The sequence below is a fragment of the Delphinus delphis genome, chromosome 7, assembly GCF_949987515.2.
Source record: "Delphinus delphis chromosome 7, mDelDel1.2, whole genome shotgun sequence".
NCBI lineage: Eukaryota > Metazoa > Chordata > Mammalia > Artiodactyla > Delphinidae > Delphinus > Delphinus delphis.
Window position 1 is genome coordinate 7,167,780 of NC_082689.1, and position 27,840 is coordinate 7,195,619.

The 27,840-nt window shown below is 47.3% G+C and overlaps 1 protein-coding gene across 1 annotated transcript in view; it reads right to left on the reverse strand.

Annotated features, from left to right (window-relative positions):
• The window catches only part of INPP5D (inositol polyphosphate-5-phosphatase D), a 130,957-nt gene extending 104,115 nt beyond the window's left edge, over nt 1-26,842 (reverse strand). Inside the window, exons 1-2 of the mRNA XM_060015914.1 lie at nt 26,557-26,842; nt 5,251-5,314 (exon numbers count right to left, since the gene is read on the reverse strand). Coding sequence (XP_059871897.1) covers nt 5,251-5,314; nt 26,557-26,690 — 198 coding nt within the window. The 5' untranslated portion in view covers nt 26,691-26,842. The remainder of the gene's footprint in view (nt 1-5,250; nt 5,315-26,556) is intronic.
• Between the last annotated feature and the right edge of the window lie 998 nt (nt 26,843-27,840).

The window sequence follows — 27,840 nt, forward strand, 5'->3', positions numbered from 1 at the left end:
AATGCACGCTTCTAGAATGTGGCAGCGATGGCCTAAAGGGACTGCTTGGCCTCTGTGGGGCCTGCCGGGCCCCCTGCCCTCAAGCATGGCCGCGGAGTCCTGCGACGTGGCCCCGGCCGCGTATGGCTTCTGTCGCCTGTGCCTCTTCTGCTCCCTCTTGTGCAATGTCAGGAAGTGTGTTCTCGAGCCACATCCTTCGCCCGGCAGCTCAGACGGAATCTTTACTTCACTTGGTGACCACTCAGAACAGTAACAGCTGCCACCCTCTTCCTGAGCTTAATAACAATGGCTCAACCGTCAACCCTCCTGGACACTTGTGACGGAACGGCTTTTAGAAAGTTGTTTTGTTTTCTCTCTCCAAAAGCCACACTGCCCAGAGCAACATGACAGCCACCATCGGGGAGCAGGAACTGAGTCATGAGTCTCTCACCCGAACAGCTCAAAGCGCCGGGGTTTTCTTCTAAATGGGGAAAGGAGACCGAGAGTCTATGAGGCTCATGGTTTCCAATTCCCTCTTCACCTAAACTTGCCTTAAAACCTGTGCGTGTTCCGCTCTTGATTTCAACAGTCAATATCCTGCGTAGAATCTCAACGCTGAGAAAAGACAGGGAGTTTGTAGTGAATGTATCACTGTGATGGGGGGCCAGGGGCAGTTTTTATTTTCTGCTTTATTCTTCTTGGTAGGAAGGATGTGAGAAAAACAGCAAGAGTTGAAGGGTCGTAGGAATGGAGCCGAAGGGCCCCATCCACTTGGACTGTGGCGTCGGGCCGTTTACGTGACAGCCCTCGGCCCTCCCCTCAGTTCTGCTCAAGCTGGCCCATCAGGACTGCACGTCCCGCCTTGAACTTGGGCCTTGATGTCCCAGGGAGGAGGGTCATTGCAAAAGGCAGTGGGAGCCTCAGAGTTCATTCCAGGGAGTGCCACTTCCCTGTCCACGGCGGGGAGGGAGTCTGGGCCTTATGAGAAACCCACACTCTCGGTCCGGGAAACTCAAGGCTGAGGGGCTGGGCGCACCCGCCTTCCTCTGGCCTCACAGGGTGGCGCTCAGAGCCCTGCCCACCCCCAGCACCGGCAGCTCAGCCTCCAGTCTGGAAGATTCTCAGGGTCAAGGGTGGCTGTTGAACAGCTACTTAACAAATCCACGGGCTGCTGAGAAAACTGTGGAAATCCACAGCCCAAGAAGCAGAGCTGAGGGAGCCTGATTGCCACGAAAACTGCCCCCTTCCTGCCACCCCTAGTCACTGCCTAGAACCTTCTAGAACACCGCCTGTGTCCCTTCCCCTCCCCTTCTCTGCTGCCTCTGTGCCCCACGCCTGTTTCCATCTTTTCTTCTGTCAGAACTGCCCACCCCACTCACCTCTACCCCTCCCTCGTTCTTCCTTCACTTTTTCTTCCTCCCTCTTAGCTTTCTCTTTCCTTCTCTCCTTTTCCCTCTTTCATTCGGTCCTTCCTTCTTTCCTCTCTCTTCATTGTCTTTCTCCTTCTCTTTCCATCCCATTTCCCACCATTCTTCCCTCCTCCCTCAGTGGAGCACAAGGTAGAACTGACTTATGCTGGTTCACAGATGCCATCGTCCCTTTGGAGGTCTGTTCCCTCTCACAGCAAATAAAGACGGTAACGGCCATGCAACTCCCCGACGCCGGCCACTCCCCGGGGCTGGGTATTTTACACGCACCCTGGGAGGCATGTGTGTGATTCCCACTTTCCAGTAGAGTCACACTCTCGCCCAAGGCCGCATGGCTGGCACACTCTTGACTTGAACCAGCTGGGAACAGGGTGGTCTGCTTGAGGTCCAGGTGCCTCACTGATTTAGCCCAAAGGCCAAATGTTACGTGTGATCAAACGTTATCAACATTTACAACGGTGGCAGGAAAAGAGGGCTCTCCCTTTGAGAGGCTACCTCTCCCTGTCTCCCTGTCCTCCTGGGGCAGAGTCTGTCCTTCCCTAAGGGATTCAACACCTAGCTGGGTTTGGACACACTTTCTGGGGTCCAAGAAAGACGGCTTAGCCGGGCAGGTCTGGAGACGGGGCCCGAGGCCTTGCTTCTGCAGGGCTCAGCCACGTCCATGCTTAAAGCACGGGGGTTGAATGAAGTTACAGCTTACACACTTCCCTCCCATCTCTGATTTTTTGTAAGTCAGAGAAAGGTGGAGTGAGAACGAAGTAACCAGGCGTCAGGATCGCTCCCCTTCCTGAGCCTCATGGACTGTCACGGGCCACAACCCGCGGTCGACTTCATGAGGTCGCTCTGCAAGGAATGAAGACCGAGTGGCTCTTTGGTTTTGTCAGAAAGCCAGAGGCCCCAGTGAGAAGAGCTATAAGGTAATTAGAATAAGATGAAAGCTTCTGCTGCTTCACTTGGCAACGTTTCAGGCCAGATTCTTATGCGGGGAGCCTCCTATTCTGGTAGCACCAAACAGATTCAGGTGTAAGGAATGAGTTATTTAGAAACTGTGGCTAAGCTCAGAAAAGAGTATGAGGTTTTGCCTCAACATGAAAAGAGGAACTGGATTTAAAATAAACCCTGAACGGTAACTACTGGGGCTCGACAACCCGGAGACGCGGCCTAACAGTGCGCGTGCGTTAACCTGCTCGTGGGTGCATAGCTACTCTGATCATCTCGTGAGGTGCTGTATTTTTATAGGAAGGTGTATCCTTAAGAGTGAAGATTGCCTAGGTCCCCCAGCTCCCTGTCCCCTGGTTACCTGGTGTTGGCCACCAAGGAGGTCCCGGGCCCAGTGCTGGGGTCGGGGGCAGACCCGTCTAGCAGGGTGCCAGCTCTTCTGTGACACCTGCCTGCCCACCACCCTGGCTGAGTGTGGGCCCAGGTAACCATGCTCTGTCCCCACAACTCTACCCCCTTCTACGAGCCGTGCACGGGCCCCTGCTCCATACACAGACCTGAAAGGGCCCCTGCAGAGGAAGCTGTTGATGGGGCCGAGCCAACCGTACTCCCTCTTGGGACTGGCAACTCAGGAGTGAGCCTGTTGGTGGGGAAGGGCAGACCCACTGAGAAGGGCTGAGTCGTGGCAGGTAGCACCTGGGCTGCAGGGCCCCAACCCTTCTGGTCCCAGGCCCCAGCCTTCTCCCTCCTTGCGCCGAGCATCTCCACCAGGGCCGCCCGCCCCCCTTGCATAAGTTAGCCAAAGCAAGTCTCTGTTCTTTTCAACCCCCAAAGCCTGATGAGGCCCCAGCTGCTGCAGGACTGGCAGCCGTTCCCAGGAACATGCGACGCCACGGCAGCAAGAGGTAAAGGCCAGAGGGAACAGACCTAGACGCAGTCTAGACGTATACAAGCCGTGCGTACAAACTCTATAGAAGCCACAAAGTCATGTCTTTTCCAGCTTAAGGCCTAGTCATACTTAAATTCTTCTTCCCTTTGAAGGAATAGAAGAAAACCACAAGGGGAAAAAAGATCAAAAGCACCAACTAACTTTTAACTTAAGAGAGTTTAGACTCCTTTCAGCAAACCACCTATCAAGGACGCCAACCTCTGTGGGAAAGTTCATGCAGTCCTAGACTTGGAAAAAATTCGAGGCCATTGAGCCCCACTGCCTGCCCCGGGCAGGCCTCCCTTCAGGCGGCCTCATCCCTGATGGGTGAGGAGCCCATAGGAGAGGCAGCCATCCCACTGATGAGTGGTTGCCAAGTCTTGAAAGAACCGTCCAACATTAAGGTACCAACGTTTGTCCCTGGTGCCGAGGCTGAGACATGGGGGCATCCTAGACGATCCAAAAACATTCCAATGAATGCTCTTTAGATACCAGTGCAGATGCATGTATGTACAGGAAGGACGAAGAAGCCAGAAGCAGCGCTCAGCCTGACCTCTAGGACATGAAGCAATTCTGCTTGAGCCCAAACTTGCATCCCCAGGGAAGCCCTGCAGCACGGCCCCAGCCTCCGAGAAGGCAGCGTCGTGATCACCTGGGTTGGCTCACGCATGGCCCCGAGGTCTCTGTCTCTGTCCCAAGTGGCTCATTGAAATGATTTCTTTGAGCCCCATAAATAGTCTCCCAGAAGCTTTCTACTCAACACAACTCCCTCTTGACACATTTCCAGTGATTTGTGCCCCAGGGACCTGCCTATTGTCCTGCCCTTGATTCCAGCTCCGTCTGTACCGCTGCATCCGACTTCTGCACAAAATGCATGGTTCCCTTCACCTCCGGAATCAGTGATTACACGCCACCTCGCCCCTTCCACCTCTACTTTCTTTTCAACTAAACCCCACAGACTCTGTCGCTGCTTCTCCACGACATGGTGTCCCAACCCTTCTCTATCCTGGCTGCTCTGCTTGGCACGTGGGTGGGGCACTCTGCCTGTGGGTGCCTCTCACGAAGGGCTCAAGAGCTGAGTGTGACTCCTCTGCTCCCACCGTGGACACCGAGAGCATCACCCCCTTTTTCCTGCCCACCCCCTGCTCTCTTGGTGCAGCCAGATTACATATAGCTCCCCTGGCCTCCACATCACTCGGTTGTCATGCATTGTGGTCACACAACACCCGTGGTGTCTGTCACGCAAACTGTATGGAAGGTGGTCTTCCCGGACTTGGCGCACCTAGTATGGCTTTCTTTAAACTTTTTTTTTTTCTTTCTTTTTTGGCCACGTTACACTGCTTGCGGGATCTTAGTTCCCTGACTAGGGATCGAACCCCGGGGCCACGGCAGTGAAAGCACCGAGTCCTAACCACTGGGCTGCCAGGGAATTCGCTCTTTAACCTTTAATGCAAGTTTTACACGTTTGGACTTTACACAGTGAAATCAGATGCCATGAGCATCAGCCTCTGACAGAACAGATCTCTACAAATTGAAAGATATTATCTCATGCTAATCCTTAGGGCAGTCTTCTAACCCCTCAGAAACTACGATCTGTTCTCCCACAAGTACCCTCCCTTCTCTCCTTCCTGGCCCACTTACTGTCATGCATTTGAATGCACTGAAGAAAACAACCAACAAGCCACAGTCACTTGTCCTTGGTCTCTGAGTATCCTCCTTCTGTTATTTCCCCTTCACACCCATGAACACAGATAACATCTGCTGTGTCTGCTCCATCATGTCCCGGGGCAGGTCCCTTTGCAGGGTCACAGTCTACCCGCTAAGCAACGCCACCCAGGTTCTTCTAGGAGAAAGACAAGCCCCCGTGTCTAGGCGGCTTGGGGCACCTGCTTTCTTCCCTTCTTCCTCTTTTTCACTCCTTCTCTGCCAATATACGTTCCAGTCAGGGTCAGATTTCAAAGTTTCTAAAAGACTTACCTGAACAGTGAATTTATCATCTTCATTGGGCAGAATCCTGTAAGTGTAAACGCAATTCCGGTACCTGAAATAGACCAAATGCTGAATTAGAACCTATGCATTCCTTTTTCTGGACATCAAGCAATCCTGGGCAAAGTCAGGGTTGCTTGTCCACTCCCCACCCCCCCAGCACTCAAGAAGCCTCAGGAAAAGGCGGGTGGGATCTCTGGGACGTGATTTACGTTGGCGCTTGACAGCTAGCTGGGTGGTCTGATTTAGAGGAGTCCGCCATCTGAAAGGGCTTCCTAAACCTCTGGGCTGTCATGTTGGCCAAATGAATGGAGCCAGAAGGGGTGTTTCAAGAAGAAATGAGACTCCAGTGGGGCTGAGCATGGCGGGAACATGCCGAATGGGTGGTGGGCACTGCCACAGAGGGGCGGCACTGGCAGGGCAAAGCTCAGTCAGCTTTGGACGGAGCTCCACTACCCCCTGTGGCTGCCTCTCCTGGAGACTTTGCCCCATGGGTTCATCCTCCCAAAGGCCAGCCACCATCCCTTCAGAGACCCAGATTTTCCCAGCAGCAGGTGGGTGAGCCTTAGGGTTGCTTCTAACGCAGAAGTGCAAGGAATTTCGGATTCTCTTTTCTTTCCAGAAGCTCAACCTTCCTCTGGTCCAGAGGTCTCCAATGTGAGAAGGAAGAAGAGCTACTTTTTATTCTCCTAAAAGCTTTGAGAGGAAGTGGGAGTTGTCAAGTCTGACCACCTTGGGAAAGGGGCCCATTGGTGGGTGGTCCAGGTGGGGGACCCAGCCTACAGAAGCCTGGTGACAGCAGATGGCCACGGAGGTCCACTGGCTCGGCTGCCGAGCCCACAGGCATAAGGAGTTTGGGAGAACGCTACTTGGGTCTTACACTCTCAGTTGAAATGGCTGGTCTGTTCTCTCACCCACCATAACCTCCCTGCCCCCATTTCCCCCACTTGGGATTCTCACAGACCTTGAAAACTTGCCCACCCCTGCTGGACCCCCAGGCAGGGGCCACACTCCAGCTCACAGACGCTCATGTTGTTTCTGCGATCAAGGAGATGATTCAGTACAAAAGTTTCATTCATTTAACCCCTCCTATGTGCCCAGTCCTAAACATTTATGGTATTGTTTAACTAGATTTTAAAATTATACACTAATTTAAAAAATTTAAGACCACATGGAAAGATATAAAATGAAAAATAAATGTCTCCTTCCCCGGCTCCTATGAGTTCCTTAGAGTTCCTACTCCTTCTTGTAAATCATTCCAAAATGTTTAAACATACACACAAACTTATATATGCATATCTTTTAAATGCAAATAACATCATACTATATACGTTGTTCTGAAATTTGCTGTTTTTCACCAAAAAAACATTAGCAATCTGCCTAAGTCATGTTCTACCGTGTGGCCATGCCATTGTTCATTTTACACTACAATGATGGACAGGTAGTTATTTGGGGCTTTTTACTATTATAAATAATGCTGTAGTGAACATCTCTGTTCCTACCTCTTGTGTACACTGATGAATCCAGAGTTTTAGTTTCCCCACCAGTAAAAAGGGGAGAATGATAAAACAACATCTACCTGTTGTGTAGATTAAGCATTTAGAAGAATGCCTGCAACACACTGAACACTACATGTGCTGACATTTCTTAGAGATTGTGGATAAATCACTAGAAGAAGAAGAGCTGGGCTGAAGGACGCAGGCACCTTGTATTTTGATAGAGATGAACAATTGCCTTCCAATGAAGTTCTCACATTGTGTCTCCTGCTAACCGGATATGAAAGAGTCTATTTCCCCACACCCTGCCAACTGGCTGTTATCAGACATTTTAATCTTTTGCAAATCTGAGAGGTGAAAGAAAAATGATGGCTTGCTTTAATTTGCCTTTCTTTATGAGAAAGGTTGATGTGTTCTCATATGTTTCACTATTTGTATTTCTTTTCCCATGAATTCCTTTTCATGTCTTTGTCTCACATTTTTAAAATCATCTTTTGCTTACTTATTCATAAGACTTTGAAATATACTACAATATATTTTGGAGTTATTTATTTTTAACAGTGCTTACTGATTTATTTTCTTTTTAGCTGTGTAGAAGTTTTACAATTTTAAGTAGTTAATTTTACAATTTTTAAAGCCTTTTGAAACAATGAATGTTAAAAGAAAGTTTTGGAGAATGTTTTGGGTAATTTCACTTCCACATGTCTCTTCGTTTCTCATAGGAAAATTTCCTCTCTTCCTCTGATCCCTTTAATTCCCGTCTTTCCACTCCCCTTCCTGTCTTTAGAGCCTGAACTGACACCACAATTGGCTTATCTCAGAGATGGCCAGGATGAATCCGTAGTCTAGTACCACCTCACCTCCTGCAGATGTCCCGGGAAGCAGGGAACCATCACAGACCCCAGCCTAACTCCCCCATCCCCATCCCCTGCAGCCTCAACCCTCTTTGCAGAGCCTGCCAGGTGCCTACACACAGAGGACAGCTGGAAGTCTGCTCTGCTCTTATCTTTCACTGCTTGTTCTCGTGACACTTCCTCCTGTAGATATGCAAATAAGGCCAGGGGAGAACGGTGCCCTATTTGGGTGAGGGCAGCTAATTTTTTTTTTAAACATCTCTATTGGAGTATAATTACTTTACAATGGTGTGTTAGTTTCTGCTTTATAACAAAGTGAATCAGTTATACATATACATATGTTCCCATATCTCTTCCCTCTTGCGTCTCCCTCCCTCCCACCCTCCCTATCCCACCCCTCTAGGTGGTCACAAAGCACCGAGCTGATCTCCCTGTGCTATGCGGCTGCTTCCCACTAGCTATCTACCTTACGTTTGGTAGTGTATATATGTCCATGCCTCTCCCTCACTTTGTCACAGCTTACCCTTCCCCCTCCCCATATCCTCAAGTCCATTCTCTAGTAGGTCTGTGTCTTTATTTCCATCTTACCCCTAGGTTCTTCTTTGTGGAAGAGACTGAACAGGCCCCAAACATCAGCTTGTAAACAGAAAGAAAGAAAGAACACAGAGTCACCAGGAAAGGCACAGAGACAGCGTACAGAACAGGAAGACCCTTTAGTTAATCAAGTGTGGCAGACAAGCCTTCATGGCTTTTTCAGAGATGTTCTAGCAACACTGAAACAAAGAAACAGCTCCATACTACTCAAACAGATGAGAATTCAAAAGCTAGCACAATGGGAAAAGAGGATACTTTCCCCTTAGATCGTAATATCTCAGCATCTCCAATGCGTGGGGCCCCCACGTCATCCCTGGGGCCAAATCAGTAGATCTTTAAGGGAAAGCATAGAGTGTCACCACCACCACCACCCCTGCCACACACAACCCCTGGGAAAGCATGCCATGGGGTGTTGGGGACTCTGCAGGGAGGTGGAGGGGGGCACCCCTTGGCCTCCTGCACTCACCAGCAGCTGCACTTCGCCCTGGTCCTACACGCATAGACGTATACATATACATACATGTGCATACACATATACAGATACATAACATACACATATACACATAAGCACACACACATGCACACACAGGCACCCACAAAATCTTCCATGTAAAATGTTTAAAGTGAAGATCCCACAACTAAATCATCTTTGACAACCGCTGCACTGGCACATAGTGCAGACAGTGTGCTCATGGGGCAATGGCTTCCATCCAGGCCTTTCCCACCTCTTTATGGTGATTTAGTAAAAATTTAGGGTGCTGACAACAGTCCTCAGCTGCTACTCCTTCTAGTGATTGGGTCACATTTCAGGGCGAGCGTGTTAGAAATGTTCCCGCTGGACACCCAGGTTGGGATGGTCCTGGGCCGTCCCAGTCTCCCGTGTCCCTGGTCCGTATGAGATTACTCCACTCTCAAATGCAGTGGTACCTACAGCAAATTTCCCATGTGACTCCCAACAGCTGCTGGGTGACTACAGGTGCCTACACTGTTCTCAGCAGGAAGATGCTTCCCCCGGGAAGGGCACTTTCAAATCATGGTTTGGGAAGCTTTGCTCAAATGTAAAAGGATAAGCAAATGGAAATAGGAAGAAACTACTTCATGGCATTTTATGCATTCTCTCAGATAAAACTACTACTTCCGTGTGGCTCTTCCTAGCCAAATAACCACTGACATGCATGCCCAGAGCATCCTTTACCACGGTGAGCCCCATGGGGAGAGACAGAGAGAGAGAGAGAGAGAGAGACAAATCAAACTCCGAAATTCGAGAGCCTCATTAGCGTCTGTCTCACTCTGCTGATCTGCTTAGCATGTTCTATAACTGTTCTTTAAACTCCTTTGTAACTCATTATATTTCAGTTCTAATTTCTAATTGTTTGTACGTGTTTTCTCTTTTTTTCTTGCTTGAGTGTTGCAAACATCTGGACAAGATGGGATGGGAGAACAAGGGTTGGAAACTCTGCATTCAAAAAAGCCACTTGGGGAGTCAAGATGGCAGACTAGGAGGATGTGTACTTCATGTCTCCGCACAGCTAGGGCACCTACCAGGCACTGGTGGGGGACCACGGACACCTAAGGGGACAGGAGGAACCCCCAGTGACCAGTTGTTTCAATTATATTTTTATTTTTCCTAATATATTTTTTATCTTTCTAATTTTATTCTTTGATATTGTACTTCTCCTTTTGTTTGTTTGTTTTGGTTTTTTTTTTTTTGTTTTGCTGTGCCAATCAGCTTGCAGGATCTTAGTTCCCAGGCCGGAGGTCGGGCCTGAGCTCCTATGGTGGGAACTCCGAGTCCAAATGGCTGGACTAATAGAGAATCTCAGACCCCAGAGAATATTAACCAGAGGGAGGCTTCCCAGAGGTCCTAATCTCAGCACCAAGACACTGCTTTATCCAACTGCCTGCAAACTCCAGGGCTGGATGCCTCAGGCCAAACAACCAGTAAGAGAGGAACACAGCCCCACCCATCAAAAAAAGAAAAGAAACAACAAAAAAATATGTTACAGATGAAGGAGAAAGGTAAAAACCTACAAGACCAAATAAATGAGGACAAGATAGGTAACCTACCCGGAAAAAGAATTCAGAGTAATGATAGTAAAGATAATCCAAAATCTCGGAAACAGAATGGAGAAAATACAAGAAACATTTAACAAGGATCCAGAAGAACTAAAGAGAAAACAAACAGTGATGAACAACACAATAACTGAAATGAAAAGTACTCTAGAAGGAATCAATAGCAGACTAACTGAGGCAAGGAACGGATAAGTGAGCTGGAAGATAAAATGGTGGGAACAACTGCCAGGGAGCAGAAGAAAGAAAAAAGAATGAAAAGAACTGAGGACTGAGAACTGAGTCTCAGAGACATCTGGGACATCATTAAATGCACCAACATTCGAATTATAGGGGTCCCAGAAGAAGAAGAGAAAAAGAAAGGGTCTGAGAAACTATTTGAAGAGATTATAGTTGAAAACTTCCCAAACATGAGAAAGGAAATAGCCACCCAAGTCCAGGAAGCGCAGAGAGTCCCATACAGGATAAACCCAAAGAGAAACATGCCGAGACATATATTAATCAAACTATCAAAAATTAAATACAAAGAAAAAATATTAAAAGCAACAAGGGAAAAGCAACAAATAACATACAAGGGAATCCCCATAAGGTTAACAGCTGATCTCTCAGCAGAAACTCTGCAAGCCAGAAGGGAGTGGCAGGACATATTTAAAGTGAGGAAAGGGAAAAACCTACAACCAAGATTACTCTACCCAGCAAGGAACTCATTCAGATTCAACAGAGAAGTTAAAACCTTTACAGACAAGCAAAAGTTAAGAGAATTCAGCACCACCAAACCAGCTTTACAACAAATGCTAAAGGAATTTCTCTAGACAGGAAAAACAAGAGAAGGAAAAAACCTACAAAAACAAACCAAAACAATTTAGAAAATGGTAATAGGAACATACAAATCAATAATTACCTTAAATGTAAATGAATTAAGTGCTCCAACCAAAAGACATAGACTGGCTGAATGGATACAGAAAAAGAGCCGTATGTATGCTGTCTACAAGAGACCCACTTCAGACCTAGGGACACATACAGACTGAAAGTGAGGGGATGGAAAGAGATATTCCATGCAAATGGAAATCAAAAGAAAGCTGGAGTAGCAATTCTCATATCAGACAAAATAGACTTTAAAATAAAGACTATTACAAGAGACAAAGAAGGACACTACATAATGATCAAGAGATCAATCCAAGAAGAAGATACAACAATTGTAAATATTTATGCACCCAACATAGGAGCACCTCAATACATAAGGCAAATGCTAAGAGCCATAAAAGAGGAAATTGACAGTAACACAGTAATAGTGGGGGACTTTGACACCCCACTTTCACCAATGGACAGATCATCCAAAATGAAAATAAATAAGGAAACATAAGCTTTAAATGACACATTAAATAAGATGGACTTAATTGATATTCATAGGACATTCTATCCAAAAACAACAGAATACAATTTCTTCTCAAGTGTGCATGGAACATTCTCCAGGATAGATCATATCTTGGGTCACAAATCAAGCCTTGGTAAATTTAAGAAAATTGACGTCATATCAAGTATATTTTCCGACCACAACGCTATGAGACAAGATATCAGTTACAGAAAAAAATTGTAAAAAATACAAACACATGGAGGCTAAACAATATGCTACTAAATAATTAAGAGATCACTGAAGAAACCAAAGAGGAAAACAAAAAATACCTAGAAACAAATGACAATGAAAACACGATGACGCAAAACCTATGGGATGCAACAAAAGCAGTTCTAAGAGGGAAGTTTATAGCAATACAATCCTACCTCAAGAAACAAGAAAAATCTCAAATAAACAACCTAACCTTACACCTAAAGCAATTAGAGAAAGAAGAACAAAAAAACCCCAAAGTAGCAAAAGGAAAGAAACCATAAAAATCAGATCAGAAATAAATATAAAAGAAATGAAGGAAACAACAGCAAAGACCAATAAAACTAGAAGCTGGTTCTTTAAGAAGATAAACAAAATTGATAAACCTTTAGCCAGGCTCATCAAGAAAAAAAGGGAGAAGACTCAAATCAACAGAATTAGAGATGAAAAAGAAGTAACAACTGACACTGCAGAAATACAAAGGATCATGAGACATTACTTCAAGCAACACTATGCCAATAAAATGGACAACCTGGAAGAAACGGACAAATTCTTAGAAAGGGATAACCTTCCAGACTGAACCAGGAAGAAGTAGAAAATATGAACAGACCAATCACAAGTAATGAAATTGAAACAGTGATTAAAAATCTTCCAACAAACAAAAGGACCAGATGTCTCCACAGGAGAATTCTATCAAACATTTAGAGAAGAGCTAACACCCATTCTTCTCAAACTCTTCCAAAAAATTGTGGAGGAAGGAACACTCCCAAACTCATTCTATGAGGCCACCATCATCCTGATACCAAAACCAGACAAGGATGTCACAAAAAAAGAAAACTACAGGCCAATATCACTGATGAACATAGATGTAAAAATCCTCAACAAAATACTAGCAAACAGAATCCAACAGCACATTAAAAGGATCATACACCATGATCGAGTGGGGTTTATTCCAGGAATGCAAGGATTCTTCAATATATGCAAATCAATGTGATACACCATGTTAACAAACTGAAGGATAAAAAACCATATGATCATCTCAATAGATGCAGAAAAAGCTTCTGACAAAATTCAACACCCATTTATGATAAAAACTCTCAAGAAAGTAGGCATAGAGGGAACCTAACTCAACATAATAAAGGCCATATATGACAAACCCACAGCCAACATCGTTCTCAATGGTGAAAAACTGAAACCATTTTCTCTAAGATCAGGAACAAGACAAGGTTGCCCACTCTCACCACTATTATTCAACATAGTTTTGGAAGTTTTAGTGACAGCAATCAGAGAAGAAGAGGAAATAAAAGGAATCCAAATCAGAGAGAAGTAGAACTGTCACTGTTTGCAGATGACATGATGCTATACACAGAGAATCCTAAAGATGCCACCAGAAAACTACTAGAGCTAATCAATGAATTTGGTAGAGTAGCAGGATACAAAATTAGTGTACACAATCTCTTGCATTCCTATACACTAATGATGAAAAATCTGGAAGAGAAATTAAGGAAACACTCCCATTTGCCATTGCAACAAAAAGAATAAAATACCTAGGAATAAACCTACTTAAGGAGACAAAAGACCTGTATGCAGAAAACTATAAGACACTGATGAAAGAAATTAAAGATGATACAAACAGATGGAGAGAAATACCATGTTCTTGGACTGGAAGAATCAACATTGTGAAAATGACTATAGTATCCAAAGCAATCTACAGATTCAATGCAATCCCTATCAAACTACCAGTGGCATTTTTCACAGAACTAGAACAAAAAATTCCACAATTTGTACGGAAACACAAAAGACCCCGAATAGCCACTATACTACAAAGCTACAGTAATCAAGACAGTATGGTACTGGCACAAAAATAGAAATATAGATCAATGGAACAGGATAGAAAGCCTAGAGATAAACCCATGCACATATGGTCACCTTATCTTTGATAAAGGAGGAAAGAATATACAATGGAGAAAAGACAGCCTCTTCAATAAGTGGTGCTGGGAAAACTGGACAGCTACATGTAAAAGAATGAAATTAGAACACTTCCTAACACCATACTCAAAAATAAACTCAAAATGGATTAAAGACCTAAACGTAAGGCCAAACACTATAAAACTCTTAGAGGAAAACATAGGCAGAACACTCTATGACATAAATCACAGCAAGATCCTTTTTGACCCACCTCCTAGAGAAATGGAAATAAAAACAAAAATAAACAAATGGGACCTAACGAAACTTCAAAGCTTTTGCACAGCAAAGGAAACCATAAACAAGATAAAAAGACAATACTCAGAATGGGAGAAAATATTTGCAAACGAAGCAACTGACAAAGGATTAATCTCCAAAATATACAAGCAGCTCATGCAGCTCAATATTGAAAAAGCAAACAACCCAAACCAAAAATGCGCAGAAGACCTAAACAGACATTTCTCCAAAGAAGATACACAGACTGCCAACCAACACATGAAAGGATGTTCAACATCACTAATCATTAGAGAAATGCAAATCAAAACCACAATGAGTTATCACCTCACACCAGTCAGAATGGCCATCATCACAAAAATCTACAAACAATAAACGCTGGAGAGGGTGTGGAGAAAAGGGAACCCTTTTGCACTGTTGATGGGAATGTAAATTGATACAGCCACTATGGAGAACAGTATGGAGGTTTCTTAAAAAACTAAAAGTAGAATTACCATACGACCCAGCAATCCCACTACTGGACACATACCCTGAGAAAACCGTAATTGAAAAAGAGACATGTACCGTAATTGAAAAAGAGACATTGAAAAAAATGTTCACTGCAGCTCTATTTACAATAGGTCATGGAGGCAACCTAAGTGTCCATCAACAGATGAATGGATAAAGAAGATGTGGCACATACATACAATGGAATATTACTCAGCCATAAAAAGAAACGAAGTTCAGTTATTTGTAGTGAGGTGGATGGACCTCTTAGAGTCTGTCGTACAGAGTGAAGTAAGTCAGAAAGAGAAAAACAAATACCGTATGCTAACACATATATATGGAATCTAAAAAAAAAAATGGTTCTGAAGAACCTAGGGGCAGGAGAGGAATAAAGATGCAGACGTAGAGGATGGACTTGAGGACATGGGGAGTGAGAAGGGTAAGCTGGGAAGAAGTGAGAGAGTGGCATGGACATATACACACTCCCAAAGGTAAAATAGAGAGCTAGTGGGAAGCAGCCGCATAGCACAGGGAGATCAGCTCGGTGCTTTGTGACCACCTAGAGGGGTGGGATAGGGAGGGTGGGAGGGAAACGCAAGAGGGAGGAGGTATGGGGACATATGTATACATATAGCTGATTCATTTTGTTATAAAACAGAAACTAACACACCATTGTTAAGCAATTATACTCCAATAAAGATGTTAAAAAAAAAAAGCCACTTGGACCCCATGTAGAGATAAGAGAAAACGTGCGTATGCCCTAGGAACCAAGGGTGTTCACAGTTCACCACCCAAACCTCAAAGAATCCCAGCCAAAGAGTGAGAAAAAGAAGCCATCAGGTCAGAAGCAAGAGGAGGCAGTCCAGGTGGCCTGCCTGGACTGGGGGTGAGACGTCTACAGTGTCATCAGGGACTGGCCCAGCACCTACCCCAGCAGCCTCTGGGTCCAGAGGGTTCTTCTCATGAGACCCCTGGGAGGAAACCCCCTTATCCGTGCAACACACCACACCCCCATCACTCAATCCCATCAGGTGGATCCTGGATCGGGGGCTCCCATCCCCATCCCTGCTGATCCTTTTATCTTTGGGAAGAAGATTCAGGCAGAAACCCACTCCAATCTCTAAAAAAAAACTGATCAAATTTTTCCTGACAATTCTTTGTTGGAAAAGAAAAATCACCAGACTTACTGAAAACATCACCACTCAAAAGGAAGGGTATCATTTTTCTAAGAACTCAAAGTGATACCTCCTTGTTACATAAAATCGCTGCAAAAAGAAAAAAAGAAAATAACACATTCTGTAGAAATCTGACTTGCGAACTCAGTAAGATTTAAGAGACAATTGTACTTCTGAAACTGGAAAAATCAATTGTGAAAACTGAGCAACATGAGATAAGAAGAACTGATCAGAAGTGAAAAACCTAGAGTCCTACAGTCAGCATTAACCACCACAAGAGAGACAGTAAATAGCAGCTTCATGTTCTGGAGAACTTCAACAAGGAAGAAGATAAATCTGAGAAAATCGGTGCAGAAGGAGAGGGAAGATGAGAAATATAGAAGACATAGCTCTGTCCTCAAACATATATACAGTAGGGGTTCCTGAACGCACAGGTAGTTTTCTAATATAAAAAGAAAAGCAGAACAGATAAATAAATCTAAGAGCATATGACCTGAAATGCAGAAAATTAAATGAATAACCCTCTGACAAACAGAAGAGCAAAAAGAAAACAGTGCAAGTGAGCTGGCCATTGTTCCTTCACCCTCCCCTCCGACCCCCAGTAGACCCACTCTCTATCCTTCTCCACCTGCCCTGTGTCCAGCAGGCTGACCTGTATGTGCCGCTTCACCAAGGTTTAGCTAATGGGAGGCACTGACAGAGTGAGAGGATGGTGAGATAGTGGTATCTATTCCCCAGACCCCACCCCACCTGCTGCAGATCAGCAGTGGCTGAGTTCCTCCACTGGGGGCCAGGGCTCAAATCAGATGGCCCTGCCTATTCAGGGCCAGGAGTGGAAATAGCTTCCCGTGGTTGCCGGTCCCAGGCTGCTTCACCATCCCTACGCCTAGCACCCCTTTCGATTATGCCATCTATTCCCTGCTGGGATCCTGGCCAACACAACTAGTAAGCAAGACCAGTAATGAGTAAAGGAAGGTAGCAACAGCAATAAAAGAGAAACCTTAAAATTATAGAAAACCATGAATAACTGTATGCCAGAAACTTTGAAAAATCTCAACAAACGAACTGTTTACTGAAAAATATATATAACTTATCAAAAGTAACCTGAAAACAACAAGGTCCAACTGTAGAGCACAGGGAACTATATACAATATTCTGTGATAAACCATAATGGAAAAGAATATGAAAAAGAATGTGTATATAAATCAACTATACTTCATTAAAATAAAATTTTTTTAAAGTAACATGAGAGGAGATAGAAAATAAGAATAAATCAATACCAAAGAAGAAACTGAAGTAAACATTAAAGAATTATCTCTATAAATGGCTCTGAGGAAAAGCACCTTTGCCAATTTTTTTTGTATTTAAAAAAGTCAGATAATGATGACGCTTCATAAATGTCTCCAGGATGTTTCACAAAACACACATGACTCTCACACCATAACATGATCAAAACCATATAAATCAATCTCACTTATGAACACATATGCTAATCTCACTTATGAACACATATGCTAAAATTCAGAGTGAAATAAAGTTATCATAATCAAGAACAGTTCATTTTAATCTTGCAAAAAAAAATGGTTCCTATTAGGAAATCTATAAAGTCAAGCTCTTAACCAGTTAATGAAAGAAGAGAAACAGCTTAATCATCTCAATAGACATTAAAAAGGCATTTGATAAAATTTAATGTTCAGTTCTTCCAAACTCTTCATAAAACTAGGAAAAGACAGCTCCTTCTTTGACATGAAAAGAACAACTGACTTGTCTCCATCGCTAACTATGTGCCAAATACTGTATGAAGTCCTTCCCAGGCAGCATCAAGTTTGATTCTCACACTACTTCTGTCTGAGGTAGACATTTTCTTTTTCCCATATCCTTCACCGTAATATTTTAGAAATATTGGCCAAAGTAATAAGTTATGAAATCTGAATGAGTTATAAGTATTTGGAAAGTAGACAACAAAATGATTATAATTCGTACATGATTTGATGGTTTAGCAAGAAAATCCAAGAGAAGCAAATGAAAATAATTTTAAATAATGAGGAGTAAACATATAGAATAAAAGGTGAATTTATAAAATCTACAACTTCTCTGTATGTTATCAGTTACCCCAGAAGGGTAACTGTAGAAGAAAAGGTATTCACAACAGTAACAAAATTATGAAATAATCAGAAGTAATCATAACAAGAAATATGTAGGATCTATGAAGAAAATTACTAAATTTAAAATAATAGAGATAGCTATATTTATTGTTAAGACTGAATAATACTAAAAGGTCCATTTTTCACAAGTTGTATTGTGGATTTCATGCAACTCCAAACAAAGTCCCAATACTATTTTTTCCAACTTGACAAAGTTATTACCTGTTTCACCTGGAAGAATACTTAAAAAGACTAGATATGCAAATCCTAAAATAAAATAGTTTATAAAATTGTGGTAATGCATTCAGTATGAAATTGGTGTAAGAAAAGCAGACATACATGGACCAGGGTAAACAGGCAAAAAAGAGGTATATAAGATTTAATACATGGTAAGAGAGGAATAACAAATGGAGAGGAATAAATTATTCAGTAAGAGGTTTTGAGAAAGATAGTTCATTGAGAAAAATACACATAAATCTTTGTTTTACACCATTCATTAATTCCAGAAAGATTAAAGTGTTCAATGTAAAACAACAACAGCAACAAAACAAAACCAAAAAACCTATAATCTATCTGCTTTTGCCAAATACTGTGCCAAGTATGTGATATACACTTTCACTCAATCCATCCAACCACACCGCTACATGGGTATTCTTAGCCCTGGTTTGCAGATGAGGAAACCAAGGCCCCATGGGACTAGACAACCTGCCAGAGCTTGGAAAGGCAGAGTCATCCCTTAGCCCGAGCCTATTAGCTCCAAAGGCCCTGCCCCCCACAGGAAGAAAAAGAATAAAATTTCTGTGCGCAGAGGGACTCTCTGCACTGGAAGGCAAAGGGGGAAAAAAGTCACAAAAGGACAAGAACAGAAAGATTTATAGACTTGGCAAAAATTTACAATCTCTGAACAAAAGAAAAAGGTCATAAAGTTTAAAGGCAAACCACAGTGAAAATATTTGCAACAAATGTGATATAAGGAATTCATGCAAATAGATAACAGAGAAACTACAGTTTCAAAAGAAAAATGGCAAAGAGAATGGAACAGACCATCCACAAAGGAGAAATGATGAAGGTCAATAATCCAAACAAGCTTACCATGACTGCGATCAAGAAATGCAAATCAAAATGAACAGAAATTGGCCACCTTTCACCTTGCAATTTAATAATGTTTTTTTAAATGAAAATATTCAGTATAAGGAGATGGGAATGAGGTGGGCACTCTCTGGTACTACTTACCAGAGCATAACTTGTAACAAAATTTCTGGAAAGCAATTTGCCATTTTCATCAAAAGCCTTAAAAACATTATCTTTGATCCAGTAATTCCACCCCTGGGAATCTATCACCAGAAATGTCACATATCTGCACAAAGACCTTCATCACTGCCATATTTATAACAACAAAACACTGTTAGTAACTTAAATGTCTGACAATAGGAGAATCATTCCATAAGTTATGGCACATAATGTAATAGAATTTGTGCATCCACTAAATATGATATTTAGGAAGAAAGGTTAACTAAGTGGGAAAATGCTAATGTTGCTAGAAAATACAGACTAATATTATATGGTATTAGGTGTATATATTATGGAGCTTATATATATGTGCTTGTGCGTGCGTGTGTGTGTGTGCATATGGGGGGCAGGGAGGGAGAGAGAGAATGAATGAGAAAATATGCCAACAAATTAACAGCATTTATGTTAGTCTCTCATCTCAGTGACTGGGTGATCACTTTCTCCTTTACCTTGCACTCTTTGTATGTTATACTTAATACTGTATTTTTTAAAGTTACTTGAAAGAACGCTGCCCCGTTTATCAGAATCTATTTCTGCACTGCCATCGATGCCTGAGATGGCCTCAACAAGCCTCTCCCCTCCGGAGGGCAGGTTTCTGGCTGGCGAGGGAAAGGGCCGGAGCAGCTGATCCTGTGGGAGCCAGCCTTGTCTGGTGTTATTTATAATAAGTAATTGAACCCAAATGGTTTGGATGCTGGTACTTAAAAGCAATGTTTTTCTCATTAATGGGACAAAGGGAGTGTGAAACGAGCAGGGGAGGGAGGAGGGATCCGGGCCACAGAGCGGCAGGCTTGTCCTGCTCACTGACCAGGGGCCTGACCTGTTGGGCTGTCGACACCCCTTCCCCAGCTCATCCACTTGCTGGGCTTCCTCGGAGTCCTAGGACTTTAGTTCCCTCAGCCCCTCACTCCTACATTGGTCCTTAATGACTCTTAAGATGGCCTCCACTCCTCCACTTTCTCTTCATTCTCCGCGGTTCATTCGGCGGTTCTTCCCGGCACCTGTGCCCCTGACCCTTCTCTCCCTCACAGCTCCAGGAGCTCGCCCCGGGCCCCAGCAGCCACCGGCCACTGGCGCGTCACTCAAGCCCTCTTCCTGCCTCATCTCTTTGAGCACTTCCTCTGAGGAGGCCCCGCATGACAGCTCAGTGTCCCTGGAGGCTCCCACAGCCTCCAGGAAGCTCCAGAAGTGACACTCAGCCACCACTGTCCTCTTTCCGTCTGCTGCGGAATGCTCCTTACAGATGGCCCTGCACGCCTCTGCTTCCGAGATGTCACTACTCACTTCGTAGCTCATAAAAGGTAACGGCCAGTGTTCAGCGTGCTGACTCTGTACACGTGTTGCCCACATTCTCCCATTTTATCTTCTCAATTATCCAGTGACAACAGCAGAAAGACAAATCACCCTATTTTTTAAAAAATGGGCAAAAGGTATGAAGAGACATTTCTCCAAAGCAGGTATACACAAATGGCCAATGAGCACATGAAAAGATATCAACTTCATTCATAATTAGGGAAATGCAGATCAAAGTCACAGTAAGATGTCACTTCACACCCACTAGGATGGCCATTATCAAAAAGCTGTTAAGTATTGTTGAGGATGTGGAAAAATTAGAACCCTCTCACACTGCTGACAGGAATGTGAAACGGCACAGCTGCTGTGCGAAAGTCTGACAGTTCCACAAAAAGTTAAACATAGAATTACCATAGGACCCAGCAGTTCCACCCAAGACAATTGAAAACACACGTCCATAGAAAAACTTGTACAAGAATGCTCACAGCAGCATCATTCCTAATAGCCCCAAAGGAGAAGCAACCCAAATGCCCATCAACTGATGAATGGCTAAATCAAATGTGGTAGATTGATATAATGGGCTATTATCTAGCCATAAAAAGAATGATTCGTACTACAACATGGATGAACCCCGGAAGCATTATGCCAGGTGGGAAAAGTCAAGTACGAAAGGCCACGTATTGTATGATTCCATATATATGAAATACCCAGAATGGGCAAATGGCCAGAGACAGAAAGTAGATCAGTGGTTGCCAACGGCTGGGAGGAAGGGGAAGGGAAAGTGACGACTGACGGGTTCAGAGGGTTTTGCCGAGGTTGGGGGGATAATGAAAATATTCTGGAATTACATGGTGGTGATGGTTTCACAACATTATAAATGTACTAAACACCACTGAATTGTATACTACCTAAAGGGTGATGTTATGGGATGTGAATTATACTGCAATAAAAAAATTAACCCAACGAGTGTGCATTTTGCCAGTGAGGATGCTGGGTGGGCACAGGGAGGTGAGCATCTCGCAAAGGCTAGAATTCACATCAGGGGTAGCCAACCACAGAGGGCTTGCCCCTAAGGACTGCGTCACATGGCCTGAATTAGGGAGGGAAGAGCAGACCTCATCTTACTCCATCTCTGGGGCAGGGAGGAAGGCCTAGAGCCTCACCTCTCATCACCTCTCATCACCACCCCAGGAGATGGGACCACTCAACGGAGAAGCACCGACGTCTGTGCACAGGTGAATTTCACCTGTCAAGTAGGCAAGCTTGCAAAACACACCAAAGCCAGAGCCTACTCTGGTTCTGGAAGGATTGCTCCAGGGCGCTGTGCAAGGGCACAGAAAACCTGGAGACACTCGAATTTACCATGGGCTTTCCGAGTCACTGCACACAGAAGGAACCAGGAATCTGTTACATACATAGGCCTTCCCGGGCACAACCCTTCCTCCGGGTCCTGCACGCAGAAAGAACGCTCAGAACGGTTGTCCTTGGACAACCTCTTATGTAAACCAGATTTCAAGAGCTGAGGTCCTCCAGCTCTGACTACTGCCTGGGCCAGCATTTTCCCCCCACTTTGTCAATACCAGCTAGGAAAAACAGTGTTTTCCTTTGCATTTGCACAAAAGTAATTCACGATCAGTGTAAACTTTACTAAACTTTGAAAGGGGATTGGAGGAAGGCGGATTACATCACACCCATTCACACTGCAGTAAATGGCTTTACACCTCTCCTGGACACTTCTGCCCTCCAAGTCCCTTCTCTGTGGCTCCATCACCAGGGGTCTCCTACACACACCCAGACTTGCTGGCTTCTCTTTCTCCCTCCCAAGAACAGCGAGTTCAAGTCCTGGCCCTGCCATTAATTAGTACTGTAAACACAGCATGTTACCTAACATCATGGGCCTCAGTTTCCGCATCTGTAAAGTGGGGATAATAACACTTCCTCCAAAGGCCACTGTGGACAGTGAGTGAGTTAATATGTGCAAAGAGCTTAGAACAGAACCCAGCACACATGTGCCCTTTATAAGTCTTTTGCTGTTATTTTTAGGCAGAACAGATTAGCAACTACCTTTGGTTTGTACAGCAAGCCTCGTGGCCTGCCTTTACCTCAAGTGGGCCATCACATTCTTCCTAACAAGTAGAATGCCTTCTCTGAGGGCACTTTTGGTGACTAAATGTCCTCCTGGTGCTTCTTCACCTCTCTGGCTGTGCTCACAAGGCTACCAAGTCCAGGCTGCCTGGTGTACTGTCCCTGGGAAGGAGGTCATAGGTCTGCCTGGGCAGCTCACGAAAGGCCAGGTGCTGAGGGGAACCAAGACAGCATCCCCGCCACAGCTGGCTGGACCGGCATTGGTTTCTGAGTCACAGACAGCATGCATCTGCCCCCTCCCCTGGGAGGGAAGCCAACTCTCTCCGGTGTGGTTTGGTGGGAATGCCACCCGACTAGGCAGCTCCATCCTGGATGGTGGCTGACGGACCCAGTCGTATACAGGCTTGCTCTCAGGGCCCGGGCTGCTCTTACAGAGAGGGAGGTGTATCCGCAACACCACTGAGCCATTGTTCTTGTTCTGCCTGCGCAGCTAGGGCAACGAGAGGCTGGCCCAGCTGGCCCGTGACCTCTCACCTCGAGGAACCCCCATCCCCAAAGGTGTATCTCTTCTCTGCAGCGTAAAGCACCTGACAGGGGAGCTGGTCCCTACGTGGAAGCACAGTCCTGGCAGGAGAGGAGGACACGAGCTTGACAGCCTCTCTTAGCACCCTCCATACAAGAGGGGCCGGACGGCCCCCTCAAGAAGCCCCCCTGGCCTTCCTAGAGCAGGGCCGACTCTGCTGGCTGGTCTGAGTGGGGCCGGGTGAGCATGGCTTAGGAGCCCTCTGCCCATCACGTTCTCAGGCCCTTGCTGCAAGAAGGCAGAGATGGACTCAATTCCATGTGGTCAGCTCCTGGGATCTTCCTCCTCCAGCTCTCTGCACCCCGAGATGGGCCTCGGGATCCCCCTAAAGCAGGGCTTTCTGAGTTGCTGAGGACAGATCTGCACTTTCCTGCCCAGTGGCAGGTGGCAGGGCTGACCTCCCGAGAGGAAGTGTGGGTTCGCTAGGCCCAGGGTGAATGTGTACTCCTCGGTCACGTGGGCCACGCTGAATCGCAGCCTTGTCTTTTAGTGTCTCTCACCCCCTCCCTAGTTCCATTTAAATAGTCAAATCCTGTCTTCTTTCCTGAGCACGAAGGCCACTCCTGAGGAAGCTGCCCTCAGTTCCTGGAGCTCCAAACACCCCTGCCTAAACCAGGGGTGGGAAGCCCCCTGCCATGCCCTCACTCACGAGAGGGGCTGGGAAGATGCTCCAGCCACTGGGGTCCAGGCAGGACAGGTCTGGGCACCCTGGGCCCTGAGGTCTTTCCCCATATGGAGATTTCTAGAGCAGAAGGGCCAGTCTTGGAGGCTTCCTGGCTCCCTTTGGAACAGGGTCTTAAAAGGCCCTGACACCACAGCTGCCCCACTCGGGCTCCTGCACTCCCGGCAACTTCCAGAGAGACCGCAGAGGGTAAAGCCTGATGCTTGTGAAAGTCACGCTTGTGAAACCCGTCGGGGTTCCCATCGCTGGCCGTGGGCCAGGAGGGCGTGGGGTGAGGTTTTCACCGTCCCAGGAACAGAGAAAACCAAGGATAGGGCCGGGCTAGGGGGTGTTTTTCAGGAAGTTAAACCTGTTTGATTTAAAGGACTGGTTTTTGGCTCTATTCATTTATTTATTTTTAAAGAGCATGTTCTTCCTGCCTTTTGGTGTTAAAGGACACTCTCTTTCATGAAATGAGCTGCTGAAAGGTGGCAGGTAGTTGTCACTCAGCTAGTTTTTCGTTTTTAAACCTCCTTAATGGGCAACATCACGGGTGATGGCAAAATTAGGTCTCCCAGGGTTTTGGAAGGTTCGGTGGCTCGTGGTATCCCACAGCCTACAGGGCCTCCTGACCCTGCAGGAAGGGTGGCTTCCCCCACAGAGCGGAGGAGGAAGGGGACCCCTGGGCCTGGGCTTAGAGGCTGGCCTCACGGCTGGACTCACTGGGAAGGGCTCCAAGTCCTGGTGTCTGGAGCTAAAGGGGCCTTGGGGATGGGAGACTGACAAGAAGCCCAGCCCTGGGCTAAGAGGATGATGGACATTGCAGGGACCACGGGTACCCTCCCTAAGAAGTACATCGGCCGAGGCTCCAAGAGTAACCCAGTGCAGGGGAGGGGAGGGGAGGGGAGGAGAGGCAAGGTGGAGGAACGAATACTGTACACCATTACTGGATCCCAGGTTGCCACCGGCCAGCAGGGATGTGTGGACAAAAGCCTCAAGCCCTCTGAGGTGTGCCCACCTGTAGAGTCAGGGGTGGTGGGACTAGAGGTTCCAAGGCCTCTCCCAGCTCTGGCTTGTTACAAGGCTCCCAGTTTGGAGTCAGAGAGACCCACGTTCCAATCTGTAGCCTGAGCACTACCACAGCTCCCTGGTCAAAGGGCTGCTGTGAAGGTTAGCGAGCTGGAGCCTGGAAGTTCTCCAGACACCCAGGGGAGGGGAGAGATTCACGTGGGCCGAGTGGAGACAGATCAGGATCTCCTCACTATTTCTACGGCCCCGTCAACTGGTCCCCACAGGGGATGTGCCTGCGGGGAAACCTGGGTCTGCTTCGCTTCCCCTGGGGTGTGAGAACTGGGGGCCCAGGAAGCCGACCTTGGGGGCAGGGGCTCGGACGCAGTCAGCGTTCGGGCCGGGTGACCCCTGAGAGCCTGTGTTAATTTCTAAATGCTCCCAGCCGCCCTTGTAAACGCCCTGGCTTCTCTTGCTGCCACCCGGAACCCATGCTCACACCCGGCTTGCCAGGCACAGGAGTGGGGTGGCAGCAGTCTGGTTGTCTGGGTGCAGCCTCTGGGGGCAGATGTCCTTGGCTTTGACTATCATCACTCGGTTAACCCGTCTGAGCCTCAATTTCCTCATCTGCAAAGTGGAGCAACAAAAGGACCTGCACTTCAGGTTGTTGTGAGGATGAAACAGGTCGACGCACAGACAAACGCTCAGACTCAACGCTCCAAACAAGGCCCGTGTCCATGACCTACTTCCCCTCCTGTGTGGACAGCAGCAAGGCCTGCCTGCTCAGAGGGACCCTTCTGTGAGACCAGGGGCAGGACCTGACAGTGCAGGTGGACACACACCCCTCCCCCGCCATGCCCGGCACTGCCCGAGGCCCCAGTGGGGATGGTTAGACCGCAAGGCTGCAGGGCCGAGAGCCTCCTTCAGACATTGGTTGAGAAGGGTGTTTTAAAAAGGAAACTTCAGCAAGTGGCCGGTTCCCGATTTTAGGCCAACTGGCGCATTCAGCAACATCCCAGAGAGGGGGAGCGGAGAGAGCTGATGGTGGCAGAGAGGCCCGAACAGGTGGGGACAGACCCAAGGGCTGTGGAGGGGACAGAAGAGGTTCCTGCTGTCGGTGATGTGACTTCCTCTGCTCCAAGGGCCCCAAATACAACTTCTGGGTGAACTGAAAATCCTTTCTTGAGTGACCCCCTGACACACACCCTTATTCATGGCTCCCCAAACGATGGCTTCCTCCAAAGGCCCAAAGCCTGGCACAGGAAGGGTCCCCTCTTGCCACTTCTGTTCTTCCAGGAGGGTTTCCGAACTGGGCATGCTTTGACCAGTACCTGAACTGACTGAGCTACTCTCTAACACACCCACCACCACGGAGCCCCGAGCTTCTGCCCGTCTCAGAGAGCCCGGACCCACTTCTCTTGGACCCTGGAACCCCAAGGAAGCCCCTGACCCCACGGCTCTCCGGTAGCTGGGGCGAGTGACCAGGCCCCAGGCTGGCCCTGGAGGGCTCCAGCCCTGCAAAACCTGAACTCCAGGGCCGAGCAGGTCCACAATGGGCCTCAGCTGGACCCACCAACAAACCCGGGGTGCGTGCAAGGTCACTCGACATAAAAACAACACATCCCAGAGCCGGGCCCCTGGCTAAGCCCAGAGCCGGCTTCCCCTCTACTGAGTGGCACCTCCATCACCTCCGTGCCTGGGCAGGAGAGGCCAGGCCAGGGCGGAGGAGCAGGGGTGGGCAGGGCCCGGTACTCACAGCACGCAGAGCGCGTACGCCCGGGAGACGGACTCGCTGGCGCGCACGAGGAAGCTCCCGTCCTTGCCGGTCCTGGAGAGCAGCTCCTCGGCCTTGGAGCGGGTGATGTTGCCATGGTTCCAGCAGGGGACCATGGCGGGTGTGGGTCTCCCCGGGCCGGGCCGGCGCCCTCCCCGCAGGACCTGCACAGCCAAGGGGAGCTGGGCCCCTGCACCGCGACCCGCCGTCGGTCCCCTCTCGGCCGCCCCGGCTGCTGCCACCCGCTCACTGACCGACTTCCTGTTTCAGGCACTCGGCAAGGGAAAGGAAACGAGCTGCAGAGAACTTCCTCATTGCAGAGACCAAGCGAGAGAGGTCCTCCACCTTCCCAGCGCGCCCGCCCGCCCCCTGCCTGCTGCCCTTTCCCTCTCACCCCACCCCCCCCACCCCCGCGCCCTGTCTCTTTCCTTTAATGGGTCTCAGTCCCCAGAGGGGCGAGCATCAGCTCACGTCCTCCTGGGGGAACTGTCAGCTCCTCTGGGGTCAGGAGGTTCACGACCAGCTTCTGAAGGAGCACGGCCAAGCCAGCGGCCATTCTGAGGCCCGTCCCAATGCCCCCGTGGGGTGGCCACGCCCTGGACATCAGCCTCAGCCCTCTGCCCGACCCCAGAGCTTTTTAACTCCCCGTCCCCTCCCTCCAACGTGCCCATGGAACAGATGCTCACAGGGCAGAGCTTCTCCGCTGGGACTAAGGCCTGCCCCAGGGCCGAGCAAAACTGGGGGGAGGGGTCCAGCCGAGCCCCCTCCCCATATTGGAGACTCATGGCCACCCAGGCACTATTCAGCCCTGGGCACTGGGAGGACCTTAGGCGACACTGCCCGAGGGCTCCCAGGGCCCAGGTGACAGTTCCGTGACACATTTACACTTATCCCCAGGGCCAGTGGGTGTGAAGGAACCCATGGCGACCCTTCTCCAGGGCAGGGCATTCTGACCCTGCAGCCCAGCTTAGAGACACACAGAGGGAGCGTGGAGGGCTCGGGACGTGGACCTTTCGCAGGGTGAGGCGGGGGACTGGGTTTTCACTTCTGGGTCTTTCTGGGACACTCGGGAAACTCACACATCCCCATGGGGCAAGCTGGTCACCTGGCAAGTATGACGTTCCTTCCTGAGTCCCGCATCTCAGGAGAGTTGGAGGTGGCCGGGCATGGCTGCCTTTGCCCACAGCTCAAAGGGGAGCTGCCTTCGGCGGGGCTGGGAGCCACCATCCTGGACCAGCAGACTCTGAGGGCCCTAAAGTGAACACC